Source organism: Lampris incognitus, chromosome 5 (assembly GCF_029633865.1).
Source record: "Lampris incognitus isolate fLamInc1 chromosome 5, fLamInc1.hap2, whole genome shotgun sequence".
In the NCBI taxonomy this organism is placed as follows: domain Eukaryota; kingdom Metazoa; phylum Chordata; class Actinopteri; order Lampriformes; family Lampridae; genus Lampris; species Lampris incognitus.
In genome coordinates this window covers 26,420,869-26,436,707 of record NC_079215.1, presented here as the reverse complement: position 1 = coordinate 26,436,707, position 15,839 = coordinate 26,420,869, and the positions used below count along the sequence as shown (strand labels likewise).

The 15,839-nt window shown below is 41.8% G+C and overlaps 1 protein-coding gene across 1 annotated transcript; it reads left to right on the top strand.

Annotated features, from left to right (window-relative positions):
• Positions 1–5,657: 5,657 nt before the first annotated feature.
• On the top strand, positions 5,658–14,599 carry si:ch211-286b5.5 (uncharacterized protein LOC100003596 homolog). The gene is made up of 3 exons (XM_056279547.1): positions 5,658–5,750; positions 10,827–10,953; positions 11,236–14,599. Exons 1-2 carry the CDS (start codon positions 5,661–5,663, stop codon positions 10,950–10,952), a joined length of 216 nt encoding a protein of 71 aa, XP_056135522.1. The 5' UTR covers positions 5,658–5,660; the 3' UTR covers position 10,953; positions 11,236–14,599.
• Positions 14,600–15,839: the final 1,240 nt, after the last annotated feature.

The window sequence follows — 15,839 nt, the reverse complement described above, 5'->3', positions numbered from 1 at the left end:
GGACCTTTGCTATAGTTTCTTTCAATTTGAGGAAAGCCTCCTCGTGCTGTGCTGTCCAGTTCCACTCCCTGTTTTTGTGTGTCAAATCTCTCAACACTATGCACTGGTCTGAGAGGTGGGGACAAAACTTGGCTAGATAATTTACCATACCTAGCAGCCTTTGCACTCCTTTCACATCAGTTGGTGCCGGCATCTTCTCAACGGCACGCACTTTCTCTGGATCCGCCCTGAGTCCATCAGCCGTCAGGCGGTGTCCAATGTATGTGGTCTCCTTTTGTCTCAGCTTGAATTTGTCTTTGTTCAGCTTGATGTTCTTTTGTCTGCATCTTTCAAGAAACAGTCTCAGTTTTCCATCATGGTCACGCTCAGCTTCCTCCTGTGTTTCCCCTTGGCCTGTGATCAGTACATCGTCAGCTGTAATGTACAAGCCTGGTACACCGTCCAGCGCTTGTGTGAGCTTTCTCTGAAAGATTTCTGGGGCCGGACTTATCCCCATTGGCATCCTCAGCCACCTGTAACATCCGAATGGAGTGGCAAATGTTGTTAGATAGCTGGACTCCTCCAGCTGCACATGCCAGAATCCATTCTTGACATCACACACTGTGAACACTTTTGCTTTTGACAAGTCCGGTAAAATGTCCTCAATGGTTGGCAGTGGGAAGTGACTGCACTTTAGAGCTTTGTTCAAAGGCTTGGGATCGATACACACTCTTGGTTTCCCACTTGGTTTCTGTACCACCACCATTGCACTGATCCAATCTGTACTGCATTCTACAGGTGTTATGATCCCTCTTTGCTGTAGGTCTTGTAGCTCGTCCTTCAGCGGTTTCATCATGGCGACTGGGACCCGCCTCTTTGGCAGCTGTACTGGTTTCACTGTGCTGTCCACCTCTATTTTGTATTTTCCCTCGAGGCACCCATCGCCAGTGAACACATCAGCATACTCATCTTTAATTTGTCCCATTGTCCACTGTCCTGTTGTTGTTTCTGTTGTGACAATACTGTCTATTGTCATGATGTTTTCATATTGCACTTTTATCAATTTCATTGCCTCACTGGCTCTCCTACCCAGCAGAGGCACTGTACCAGCTGCATTCACCACCTGGAACTCTGAGTGATATAGCTTGTTGTTTCTCAGGTTTCTTATTTTCACTTTACATTTTCCCAGTGGTTTTAATTTGGTTTTGTTGTACATTACTAGTACACTCTTCGTGTGTTCTAATTTGGCATCTGGATTCAACAGGTTAATTGGGATGATATTGCATAAAGAAGCTGAGTTTTCTTCATTTTCTCAGTTTCTTTTACATCCTCTACAGTCTTTGTATGCACATCTTTCCCTGTGTCAGTCTCTACTGCATCTACAGTTTTTTTCTCAGTTTCAGTAACACAGGTGATAATATCTTCATATTCATCACTCTCAGATCCAGTTGTTATTTTACTCACATATTTCTTTTTCCTTAGTTCCGGTTTTACTCTGCATTTTGCTGCAAGGTGGTTCTCTCTTCCACACTTTGTGCACTTCTTCCCAAACGCTGGGCACTTTTGTTTACTTTTCTCATGCGTTTTTCCACAATATCTGCACTCCACAGTGTTGCTCGTCTGTTTCCGATACTGTGCTCCTTGCACTGCATGTACCTCTTCCACCATCGATCCCGAGATGGTTTTCACATTGTCCTTTGAGAGCTCAGCGGCTCTGCACAGCTGCAAACATGTGTCCCGTGTCAAGTTTTCTCCGGAGCAGTCTTTCTCTTATGATTGTGTTGTTACCTCCACACACAATCCGATCCCGAATGGGCGAGTCTCTCAATGTCCCAAAGTTGCATGTTTTTGCCAACACTCTCAGTTCCATGACATAACGGTCTATATTTTCACTGGTGCCCTGGTTTCTTGTATAAAAAGAAAACGATAACGTTCCACAGTCTCGTTAACGTTGGGGTCGCAGTGATCATCAAACTTCTTGATAACGTCATCTAACTTCCATGCATCCTTCGGTGTGTCGCCCAGTAACGTGTCCATAAGTTCCCTGCCGCTCTCCCCGACAAGACAGCTGAACAGTTTCACCTTCTGTTTGTCATCGGCGTCAGCCATGGCTAAATCCACATACAGAGCAAACTCGTCCCTCCAGGCCTTCCATGTCTTCGGAAGGTTGCTTGAGTCCAGACATAACGTTTGAGGTGGTTTTAGCCCATCCATGTCACACGGCAGTCTCACACTAGCAGCTAATGCTAACATATACTGAACGTTGCTCAGCAACACTAACTGCTCTCCCGCTCCTATAAAACTTTTCCGCACCAAACTTCAAACCGAGTCGTCCGCCGCTGCCACCATGTTAAAGTGCGTTGTTTCCTTCTACTAATAAGACTTCACAACTCGTTTCAACCCCACTGGGCTATAAACTTTAATAATAACTTCGGCACGTAAGGTTATACATCACGCTCGGTCCGTTATTCATGGTGCAACAACATAAACGACCTCTGTGGAAACAAGGAACTAAACAAGGGTTCCTAACAATAGTTCCTATTGTTACAGCGACAACAGCGCTGAACATTTCTGGCAAAAGTGTATACCCAGAGGATACATGATGACACTGAGAAAGTAATGGCAAAAGAATCATTTGCATGAACAACTCTTTCTTGATTACATGTTGTTCTTCTTTTAATCGGATTATTAGGTCACAAGAAACTGGGAATAATGTAGAGTCGGTATATTGCTTTTTTTGAGAAAGCAGCTGAAAACAGTCTTAATCTCTGAAAATCTTTAACCTAGTTATTTGGAACAGAAAACTATCTGCGTGTTTGTTTACTTATAGGCTTTGCCCATTGCTAAAATGCGGAACAGTCTTGATGTTATGATAGCACTGAAAAATAGTTTGGTTTTGCAGCACTAGCACATGCACATAAAAGCAAATTGTAGGGAAGACACTTCGGAGATTATGCCCTTGTGAATATTATTTTAAACCATACAGCTCGTTTGTTATTTTGTAAGGCCTCATATGAAAGCCTTTCATAAAAGACCAAGTTCATTTTTTCCCTTGCAGTCCCTTCCCATTGCAGCATACATTCCCTTCCAGAAAATGCATGCTTCATGAGGGCTGGCTGTGTTATGTTGTAGATTCCTTGGCCTGTCTTTCTTGTCTTTCTTGTTAGTGCTCTGTATGAAGGTAGTAAGCCCTACTATAAGTATAAAAATAAGATACAAACATCAGGCATGGTTAGAACAAGTATGTAGCTGGGTATCATGAAGAAGCCTGTGAAGCCTTTAAATCTTGGGCTGTGACATGCAGACCCAGACAAGGGCCTGAGCTTGAACACAAGAAGCGCACTAATACAAGATACAAAATTGTAGAGATGAGCAAGCCATGAGGGCAGATTCCGTGGCTAAGAAGGTGCTAGGAAATAATCCTGCTAATTTTTGGAAAGAAGTGAGAGTTCTCCAAAGGAATTGAATCGAGTGCAACTGGACGTGGTATTATCATACCACGTCCAGTTACACTCAATTCAATTCTTTTGGATAACCATGACCTGGATGAATGAGAACATTCACAGACAAGTGAGAGTTCTCAACAACTATAAAACATCTCATCTCTACCATGCACTGAGTTATGGCGACAGCATTATAGTACCTTATTCAACTGTGTCCAAAGTAATCTGTTTAAGGTGGGCAATATTGAGAGTGAAGATTCAATGGTGATCATGTCACACGAGGTGTACCAAGCTATAAACAAGCTGTCAACAACGCAAGTGGCTTAGATCATGTTACTGCTGAACACCTTAGATATGCCACTCTGAGGATAGCTCCTCTCCTTGCTATTTGTTTTACTGGCTTTATGGTCCATGGCTTGTTACCAGACTCAATGTTGTTTGTACTGTTAGTGCCAGTCATTAAGGACAAAGCTGGTAAAATATGCAGCCTAGATAACTCATCGGTTCTTATGTGTTTTATTGAGGCTTCCAAAGCGATCGTGTTAATCATAGAAATTTGTTTGTTATGCAAGTAAAATGGGGTAATAGCGTTTCAGTCCCATTTGGGGTTAGCAATGGTGTCAGACAAGGGGGAATTCTGTCTCCAGTTCTCTATAATTTATACATTGATAATTTGTCGAAGCAGTTGAAAGCTTGTAACACTGGGTGCATGATTGGTAATACCTTGGTGAACCATATTATGTATGCAGATGACCTTGTCATCCTTAGTCCCTATAGTGCTGGTCTCCAGCAGCTCCTTGATATGTTCTGTGTATGGTGTGGAACATGATATCAAATACAATGCTAGTAAGAGTGTTGTCATGATCTGCAGAACCAAAGAGGTCAATCATCTAAAATTTCCTGATTTTAAATTGTCTGATAATAATCTTGGGGTATGTAATAAGGTAGACTATCTTGGGCATTATATTACTGAACAAATGACAGATGATGATGATATTTATAGGCAATATCACATGATGTATGCACAAGCAAACACTCTGTCATGCAACTTTAGTACGTGTCCAGTTAGTGTGAAGATGTCTCTGTTCAGAGCATATTGTACACCACTTAATACTGCACACCTGTGGTCAAACTACAAAAAAGCAAGCTTACAGAGGATTCGAGTAGCTTATAATGATGCTATGAGAATACTACTAAGAAGACATAGATGGTGTAGTGCAAGTGAAATGTTTGTGGCTGCAGGAGTCAATACCTTTCAGGCTCTTCTTAGAAATCTCATGTATAAATTTATTTGCCAGCTCAATGACTCTGATAATGTAATCATCATGAGTTTAACTAATATAAGATTCAGTGCCACACGCTACCAATCCTGGCAGTGGAACCACTGATATAGCTGCCTCATATAAGACACGGATTTGTTCCATTTGTGTTACGTTATTGTGTTTACTCTGTGTATGTGTGAGTTGTTTTTTTTTTTAAACCTATTTGTCTTTGTCTGTTATGGACCCCGAGTCTGCAATAAAGTTTTGAATTGAATTGAATTGGGGAAATTTGTTGACAGCCTGAATCAAAATATAAGTTTACATCCATTTATATTTTATCCATATACCAATACACTCTCGCACATGGGAACACAAGTAAAACTACATACTACAAGCACACGCACGTGCTATTTAGTGCAACATAAGGGGCATGTACACTGATGCGGACAAATCAGACATTATGTACTGCACTCTGCAATAATTCAAAAAATTACTTTTCCCAAACACAGATTATGGTGGATACAGAAGTTAAAACTGGGCACGTTAATTTCCAGAGTAGCTGGAGAATAATTCTTTGAAATGTAGATCTAGTACAGGGCCGATCGTTTCGTCGGTTCATGAGTTTTGTCCTACTTAAATGTCCAGATGCATAGTTCTATCACTGCCCATTGTTCTCGTTTTCCCTCAATGAGAAATTATTGCAAAGTGGTGTCACGTCGATTCATTTAGGTGATTGTTTTGAAAGTCCACGGAATGGGGAAGTTACTTTTTGATGGATTGACCCCCAGCCAATCAGAGCATCTTGCGGAAAAATGGGGGCGGGATGGCAAGTGTTGAATGGTTTTCACTCGGGCACACACTTGAGTTGGGTGTAGGCTTCAGGCTTATGTTTAGGCTTTTTTTTTTTACACCCCCTTCTGCATTTATTCAAAGTTAGTTTCAAACCCTAATCCTCGCCTTGAAAGCCCTCGTCGTCATGTCAAACAACAATGCAAGCAGCAACCTGGTCATCGCACAAAGAGCCGTAAAACAACTTCGATTAGAGGCCAATGTCCGGAGAATCAAGGTACGAATGACTGAAAAACAAAACAACTTGACAGATAAACGCGGAAGACCGGGGGGGCTCAACACCACATACTGTAGAATGTCTCGGAACTAAACGGAAATAAACTACTACGTTGTAATGTTTCACTAGGGGTGTCTCATTTGCTCTCTAATTCGTACAAATGACACGAAGGAAGTGGTTACATCGTCCCAAACAAAAAACAAAATATTTACACAAGTTTTTAGATGTTATTCGAAGCACCACGACATCGGTCTCAATGCTGCACCGTCGGGTGACATTTTGCGCAGTGTTCGTGAGAAACGCGTTAAAAATTAAGCCAGCTAAGATTTTCATAAAGTCCACTAAAACTCGGCGCTTCCTTCACGATTGACTTTGACGTCGTAGCTAACATGCTAACTTAGCTTTTTGGGGTCAGTGTCAGTGGTGCCGTGGAGGGTATACGTACCCACCTCTTTTTCTGTCAGTTTAGAGTGTAATCACCTATCAGCCAAAACGCCACTGATATAGTAGAGTATACCCACATTCTCCTTAATGATCTACCCATCTAAGGTCGCAGTATGCCTACCTCCTCAACCACCACTACACCACTGGGTAGTGTGTGTTGAGGTTGGGTTTTTTTTTTGTAGCCCAATTTGTTGTCGGTTTACCGTTTGCATTGGAAAGATACCTCTCTGACTTTGCTTCCAACTTTTATGCAGAAGACTTAAAGTGAGTGAGAGAATGAGTGGGATGAATGGATCACCCTGTATGTAACTGTTTCCACTTGGGCCTACTAGTTGTACTTGGAGGTTTGGTCTTATGAAAAGGCTTTTATCTGCTTCAGTCGGTACTGTTTAATGGCAATTTGGGCAGGAATTATACACCATGGTCATGGCTATATTTAGTAATGTACAGCTTTCATTCTGGCTTCCTGAAATGTCGCCCTGTCACAAGTACACAAGTAAACTACCTCGGTGACGTAAGAAAGGTCAGTTCGCAGTAGCATACCGTGGGATTTAAGTCAGGGCCTTCAGTAACAAACTGTACACCCCCCCCCCACACACACACACACCAGCATCATCATCAGAGCTCCCTTTGTCATTCAGCAACCAGATTGCACACGCACACCACATGGTACAAAAACAACAAATTTTCACAGTTGATATAGTGTTCACCAGTCACTCGCGCAACTTCAACAAATTCAATTAAATATAGCCACAATATTATCTGTGCACTGCCTTCAGGTCAATAACAAAAATGTGCATGCTGACCTGGAGTTGAAATTTGACCTCACTTGAGAGACTTGTTGCAGCCTTCTCTCACAAAATTCATCCAGTGATTTAGTCAGTTTGGGAGAACGTGTAAAAAAATAGAGACAATCCTCCCCTTGCAAAATACACGAAGTAGATCGGCAACAAGATCATCAGTAGCTGTGAATGTGATGGCCATTGCAATTAGTTCGCTCACAACTCGCCAAAGGCTCATGTTCAAAGTTGATAACAACACCAGGGCTAGCATCAATACATTGCAGGGCCCATGGGGCGTTATGTCACTACTACTACTTTTGGCTGCTCCCATTAGGGGTCCCCACAGCGGCTCACCCGTTTCCATTTCTTCCTGTCCTCTGCATCTTCCTCTGTCACACCCGCCACCTGCATGTAATCTCTCACCAAATCCATAAACCTCCTCTTTGGCCTTCCTCTTTTCCTCTTCCCTGGCAGCTCCATGTTCAGCATCCTTCTCCCATTACCCAGCATCTCTCCTCCACACATGTCCAAGCCATCTCAATCTTGCCTCTCTTGCTTTATCTCCACACCGTCCAACCTTAGCTGTCCCTCTAATATACTCATTCCTTATCCTGTCCTTCTCTGTCACTCCCAATGAAAATCTTAGCATCTTCAGCTCTGCCACCTCCAGCTCCACCTCCTGTCTTTTCGTCAGTGCCACTGTCTCCAAACCATATAACATAGCTGGTCTCACAACCATTTTGTAAACCCTCCCTTTAACTCTTGCTGGTACCCTTATGTCGCAAAGCACTCCTGACACTCTTCTCCACCCACTCCACCCTGCCTGCACTCTCTTCTTCACCTTTCCTCTGCACTCCCCGTTACTTTGTACAGTTGACCCCCAAATATTTAAACTCATATGCCTTCATCACCTCTACTCCTTCCATCCTCACCTTTCCACTGTCCTCCCTCTCCTTCACTCGTATGTATTCCGTCTTGCTCCTACTGACTTTGATTCCTCTTCTCTCGAGTCACTACACATCAAAATTTGATCGGTTGATGTACAGTCACTTAAAGTTGTAATCAGTTTGCAGCTTCGAGCTTCAGTGAAAGGCTAGCAATACCACTAGTGCTGGTCCAAGGAGCTGTGATGTGTTTCGATGACATTCCAATATAGGAAATCCCTACTCAGCCCTATGAGAAAACAAGTAATTGAATTCAAACACATTTCAGGCACACTTCAATTTAACTATGAGAAACACATTATGATTTAATTTTGACAGTGTCAGCAGAGAAGGCCCTGATGGCCCTGACAGCTCACCATTCAATTTCTCGACAGCTCGATTTCAATTCTGTGAATTTTTGGACGCAGGAGACAATGTACTATGGAGACAAATAGTGATGCTGTATCATCGCTTGCTAGCTACTGCTAGAATCTATACTGCTCAAAAAAATAAAGGGAACACCTAAAAACACAATATGGACCTCGATGAATGAAATATTTCAGCTGAAAATCTTTATTTATTAGACAGAGGAATGTGTTTCGAGCAAAATAACCTAAGAATGATCAATGGAAATCAAAATCATTAGCCCATTAAGGTCTGGATTCAGAATCATACTCAAAATCAAAGTGGAAAATGAGAACATAGGCTGATCCAACTTCTGTGGAAATTCTTCAAGACGATTCAAAATGAGGCTCAGTAGTGTGTGTGGCCTCCACGTGCCTGTATGCACTCCCTACAACGTCTGGGCATGCTCCTGATGAGACGACGGATGGTCTCCTGAGGGATCTCCTCCCAGACCTGGATCAGGGCATCGGTCAACTCCTGGACAGTCTGTGGTGCGACATCGCGTTGGCGGATGGTACGAGACATGATGTCCCAGAGGTGCTCGATTGGATTCAGGTCTGGGGAACGTGCGGGCCAGTCCATAGCATCAATGCCCTCGACATACAGGAACTGCTGACACACTCTGGCCACATGAGGACGAGCATTGTCATGCATGAGCAGGAACCCAGGGCCCACTGCACCAGCATATGGTCTGACAATGGGTCTGAGGATCTCATCCCGGTACCTAATGAGAGTCATGGTACCTCTGGCTAGCACGTAGAGGTCTGTGCGGCCCTCCAAGGATATGCCTCCCCAGACCATCACTGACCCACCGCCAAACCGGTCATGCTGGAGGATGTTGCAGGCAGCAGAACGTTCTCCACAGCGTCTCCAGACTCTCTCACGTCTGTCACATGTGTTCAGTGTGAACCTGCTCTCATCTGTGAAGAGCACAGGGCACCAATGGCGAATCTGCCAACCAAGATGTTCTCTGGCAAAGGTCAATTGGGCTGCACGGTGTTGGGCTGTGAGCACAGGCCCCAATTGTGGACGTTGGGCCCTCATACCATCCTCATGCATTCTGTTTCTCGCTGTTTGAGCAGAAACCTGCACATTAGTGGCCTGTTGAAGGTCGTTTTGTAGGGCTCCGGCAGTGCTCCTCCTGTTCCTCCTTGCACAAAGGACCAGATAGCGGTCCTGCTGCGGGGTTGTTGTCCTCCTGCCGCCCCCTCCACGTCTCCTGGTGTACTGGTCTGTCTCCTGGTACCTCCTCCATGCTCTGGACACTGTGCTGGGAGACACATCAAATCTTCTTGCCACAGCACGCATTGATGTGCCATCCTGGATGAGCTGCACTACCTGAGCAATTTCTGTAGGTTGCAGATACCGCCTCATGCCACCTCTAGTGGTGAGGGCACTAGCAAAATGAAAAACTAACCAAAGATCGGCCAGAAAAGAGGAGGACAGGCAAATGGTCTGTGGCCACCACCTGCAAATCCATTCCTTTTATAGGGGTTGTCTTGCAAATTGTCTAATTTCCACCAGGTGGAAATTAGACAATTTACCAACAGGTGAAATTGATTCACAAATCAGTGTTGCTTCCTAACTGGACAGGTTGATATCTCAAAAGTGTGATTGACTTGGAGCTACATTGCATTGCTTATGTGTTCCCTTTATTTTTTTGAGCAGTGTATTATAGCCCATCCAAACATGACGCAAAACGACACAACATTTCTTTCAGTACTTTAAATTCATCTGACATAACGAGCTCCGTGCGACAGCGAACGGGGCAAGAGACATTTCGCTTGGTTGAGAAATCGCTCACTTTGGCTCTGTTTGAGCAGTTTCATTGACTTGTTCCAATGACAGTTGAAGCAAAGTTAATGCCCACTATGCAAGCTGACCGGTGACCGTCATTTTTTTACTGAATCTGCGACATTATCAGATCCTGTCTGGACACTTGGATGAGTGAAATTGCCATGCATTTGCTTACTCGTATTGTGTTTGGTATGTTAGGAACCGGTGTTAGCTGCAGTAGCTACAAACAACATGACAGCTTGTAGTAATAGCCAGACAGCTAATTGATCCATAGAATTCAAGTATTGTAAATCATGCCAACTTACAATCACTAATACCTTGGAATCCTTGAATTGGAGGCTGATCAACTTCAGGTTCATTTTCTGCAGCCGATTATGGCTCATTTTGATACGGGCTGAACAGCTGGCATATTTCAAAACATGCGAGCTCAGAGATGTTAACACACCAGTGTGGGAACCCATGTGGATGTGTTTTAATTTTCCCGGTCAATCAAAATTTTAATGGAAGGGTCTTGTCACTTTGAACGCAGCCACTTCTCAAAAGGGGGTTTTGGCACTCCAGTGAAATCTGGGTATATAAAACATATTTATTTTTATTCATTCTTACTGAAATTTAGCGAAAAGAGATGAATTGCCATTAGGAAACATCACTCCATCAGTGTTGATTTGAACTTAACATATTCTAAGCCATTAGACCTGACCTTTAATACTATCGTTGTGCTGCAGGTGTCTCAAGCTGCTGCCGAGTTAAGAAACTTCTGTCTGCAGAATGCTGCCAAGGATCCTCTTCTGGTTGGGGTACCGTCCAGTGATAATCCTTTTAGGCCACCCAAGTCCTGCTCACTTTTCTGAGGTATGATTTATTGTACTTAACAGGAATGTTATAAAAGGAAACTAAAGAACTTATTCCTTCCCCATTTCAGTAGCAGCCTCAGTTGCATTGATTTGGATAGTAAACTGAAAATGTTACAGCTTTTACAGGTAGTTTTGTTCATGCACCACATATGAAAATTTCTAAAAGTGGTATGCTACTATTCGTATTAGGCCAAATGTTGATCATAGCCTGTTTTATACATATCAATTACCAGTTTTGTTATCTAATTCATAAATTAATCATAATTTCTATTCTCTTCAGAGCTGAAAGCAGCATGAAGGCACTCTGCAGTTTATCGCTCAAAGGCTTTCTTTTTCACTTCTACTGGAAAACCCTGTAGCTACCATCTTCTCAAAATGGCGGGACATGGGGCTGATGGGATATGGTGGATTGGTTCTCTTATATGCCAACACTAATGGTATCACCAGTTCCATTTTGTTACATTCTGAGCAGTGCCAAACTGTATATTTTCCAATACCGGGAAGATATTGTTATTGACACTTGACTAATGATAAGATCTTACTTGGTTTACCCAGAATTAAACGTATCTATTCTCCATTAACTGCAATGACACTCAGTATTTAGTCTGGGAAATTGAGCCCATGATATGGAGTTTAGCAAGTAAATATTTGCCATGCCTTTTTTTTAAAGCATATAGGAAAAGAATCAAACATTGAACCAAGTGTCACTTGGGATTGGGAAACTTTACTGTGTAGTACAGTACAGGTATTTCTTAGGTAGATGATTCACCTTTGTGAATGAGGCAAACTAGAAATTCTGAACAAAAATGTCACTCGTGGAATTCATTTTGCATGGACTAAGGTACCAATAGATTTCTGAATGCATGATACATTCATGTATAAAGCTGTCTATGATCTGTGTGGCAACAGTGAATGCATATACATGCTGGCATCAGGATATAAATGGTACAGGGACATTAATACCAACGTAGTGCAGGACACTATTCTGCTATCCCATGTTGCAACTGTATGGTGATACAATCATCAATTTGATTGCCTTTTTCCCCCGTCCATTTTTATATTTATTTGCTTGCTTATACATTCCAGTGGTGAGCCTGTATTAATTTGTCTGTTTATTCTGTTATCATGTGGAAAGAATACTCAAATGTCAAATTGAACACAAAATATCTGATACATTGTATAGAGGGCAATGTAATTTAACTGATACAAAGATGAATATGATAAATATGGGCATATTGCAAAAGTTCACTTCTTTATAAAATTGTATACATCTAAATATTCATTGGACCTCATGCAGGAATATTCTTTTACCTTTCCCTTATATTTGTTTAATTTTATTAAAGTGGCAGTAGACAACCTTTTTGTTTGAACTTATTATGAAGTAAATGTTGATTGCACAGTGTAATGGCTATAGAATAATGACACCACCAGCATTTAGATTGGTTCCCTATAACCCTTGCTTTCACTTGCTTTTACTCTGCAATTCTGTCTGCCACCGGGCATGATCTTGCAGTAAAGTGAAGGCTCAATTTATGGCACAAAGGAAGCGCAACAGCCATTGCGCAACCAAACTAGAAAGAGGATGGTGCTTTTGTTTTCCCTGGTAGCCATCCCCTGTAGTGGAAATTGCAGATGGTGGAACAACTGAAGTGACAGTGGAAACTCTGCCTGGCTAGAGAAAAAGAATCCCGTGGATGAAACGGGCAAAGGACACGAGGAGGGAGAGAGATAGAAACAGGTAAAACAAGAGTGAACCTCAGACGGACATTCACTTGATGGAGCGAGCTCCAGTTTTGTATCAAGCTCTGTTTCCCTGTTGAGATCTGTTTCCCCCAAGCCAGACGAAAGCGTTCCCATGAAAACAGGTTAGCTATCGGTTACAATTCGGTTAAGGTAAGCATTAGGTTAAGCTTAGGGTTAGGTTGAGGTTAGGTTAAGTTTAGGGTTAGGCTGAGGTTAGGTTAAGTTTAGGGTTAGGCTGAGGTTAGGTTAAGGTTAATTAAGTGTCCTGGTTTTGTATTGAACTTTGGCTAGGGGGGAATATCTTGACGGGGAAACAGAGATCGAGAGGGTTCCAAACCGATATTCAGTTGGCACTCTTTCTACTGGATCAGTAAGTAACACAACCTGCCTATTTATTAATACTACCAGATGTTTTACTCTGCCTTTATCATAACACTGAATTTGAGGTTTCTAGTTTAAATTGGGATTGTTACAGTTGTTTCTTGCTTTGGACAGTGGCCAGGCTCGGGGGGGCTGAAACATTGTCTACTGCCACTTTAAATTTGTTGTTAAATTTGCAAAGTGTATAAGAAAAATCTAATCGGATTCATGAATCATTCTTAGCTACCCATATTGGCCCTTATACAAGTTTCTTGGTTGTTGAAAGCCACTTGTTCATAAATTGAATGTGCTAACTAGTGAACCTTCAACTAGCACATTTGGCACCTCAAAAAGTCAATGTAAGGACAGTTTATTTTTAGTGTTGTGTAAAACAGAAAAACGATTTGGAGGAATCTGGACAGATGCTCAGGTGCTGCCTTTACCGCCAGACATGTTGCTGTAAAAATGGATCTAAAGTGTCGCTAGCTGTAGTTATGCATGCTGGTTATGAGCAGTGTGCGGGAGTTTAATTAGTGTTACGTGTGCTTTAGCTTTACACCTTCTGTTTGCATCAGCGTTAATAATTGGTAGGTATACAAAGGATTTTCTAAGAACTGACAAGGAATTATTCAAAGCAGGGCCCTACTGGTCTCAATCCATATGAGCTGGCAGTAGCATTTCTGCCTCCATTTAAATATATTTTCCGTATCAGAACAGAAGGTATCTGGAAATGATAACAGCATTTTTTAAATTTCCTCCAATATTGAAACTATTCTTTCCATGAGGTATACAAACAATTTGTGGACTTTTCCCTCTTGAAAATACATGGTTGACTGAGACTTGTGCATATTTATTTGCAGCATGTCTGTATCGCTCTCTCATTCAGGTCATACCAACGAACAAATACAAAATAAAAGGACTGGTAAATGCCTCAAGAGTTCTTAAATAGTTTGCAGCACAATTTATGAACAGATCTGTGTGTATCAACAGTTTTTTACATGAGGCCCACTGCATTATATTTGAAAGATTTTGTTTAGCTATTGTCTGGAATGAAATTATGAGTTGATTAAAAGCGCCATGTACTAAAATTTTTAACATTGTTAATCTGTCTTAAATTTGCTACTGTGCCCAACTTTAAAATTTCATTAAATTGCTTTGTTGAACACTGAATATTGTATGGTGATTAAATCTTTATCAAGTGTGTCTAATGTCTGCAAGAAAAGAGTACTTGCACGTTGTGAGGGTTTTTTTTCTTTCTTTCTGATTAAACCGGGGAACATGCAAACTCCACACAGAGGACGACCTAGGATGACCCCCAAGGTTGGACAACTCCGGGGTTCGAACCCAGGACCTTCTTGCTGTGAGGCCACAGCGCTAACCACCGGGCCACCGTGCTGCCCAAAATTTGCAAGACATCATCCTCCTAGAGAAAGGCTTGTACTATACACTTTTTTGAATATTGAATTTGTACTATGTAAATTTGCCAGTATACATTCATCACACATTAAAGGTCACAATGGGAGAGCCGAGGCATGCTGTTGGACTAGGTACACAAAGGTCTATTTCTTGGAAGGCGTCCTCAAACGTATTTATACTGCAGGCAAGAAAATCGCAAAGGTTGAATCTGTTCATCTGGACACAACGTTTATTGAGAGAGAAACGTTTCGTCACGCATCTGTGTTACCTCTTCAGTCTCAGCTGACTGCAGGTTATGCCACACAGTGGCATAATGACCGAAAACAATAGGTTTCATATGCAAAGCATTAACTGGCATTACAATGGCAATGTGTACTTTTCGTGTTTCTTCCTGATTCCTGGTTGCAATCACGCCATTGTGAAATGGCGACAGACGTACGCTTAGACCCCACCCATTTCATGGATGGTCGTTGGTATTGGTCGACGCAACAGCCAATCACGGTTACTTCCGTCCCTACACCCCGTTGGATCTAGCAACAACCATGGTGGTTCCTTCAGTCACTGCCCGATCCGTACCGAAAACCCTATTCGTTCAACGCATGTGCAGAAATGCGTCTGCATCCTATCGGAAGTACTATGTCGAAGCAATTTACCGCAGTGGCTGGGGTTTAAATAAAATAATGTTATCTTTGTTTTCATAAATTATGAAATAGAAGATTAAACATTTTCTTATTAAATACGCAGTTTTCTTGTATTTGTAAAGAACATGAATAAATACGCATTTTTTCTTTCTTTTGTGAAAGAACGTCTTGTCATTGCCCGATCGATACCGAAGACCCGATTTATTCAATGCATGTGTGGTTATTTGGTCTATTTTACATTTGATGGATTCAAGAGTAAATCTGTTCTAGAGTACAATGAATTCATTGATAAATTCAATGTGACGTGTACAAAAAACAATAATGGTTATCAAGGCAATCCCACAAGTAGAATATGATAAAAGGAATGTCTTATGACGTGTTAGTACCACAGCTGCCTTCACTTTACGTAGACAATCTCGATTTTACGGAGGTAAAAATGCACAAACAAAATTGTAAGGGGTGCCCTTACCTCCGTACTCTTTCCTCTACCATTAAAAAGAATATATACATAAAGATTATCCTAAAGAGTTTATAATCAGAACTAGAACCAGATACCTCACTCTCCCTATTTCACCAAAAGCGAAAGAAACTCATTTTAAAATGATAAATGATATTTATCCTTGTAATGAGTTTCTGAGACAAATATTTAACATTGATTAAAAACAATTGTATGTTTTGTGATTCTGTTATCGAAATGTTAGAACGTTTGTTTTATACTTGTAAT

What these genes read in the sequence shown, in the direction of transcription:
- si:ch211-286b5.5 (XM_056279547.1), top strand. Translation starts at nt 5,661, where the DNA reads ATGTCAAACAACAATGCAAGCAGCAACCTGGTCATCGCACAAAGAGCC. An exon ending in CCAATGTCCGGAGAATCAAG is followed by an intron (nt 5,751 to 10,826) that starts GTACGAATGACT and finishes GTTGTGCTGCAG; the next exon opens with GTGTCTCAAGCTGCTGCCGA.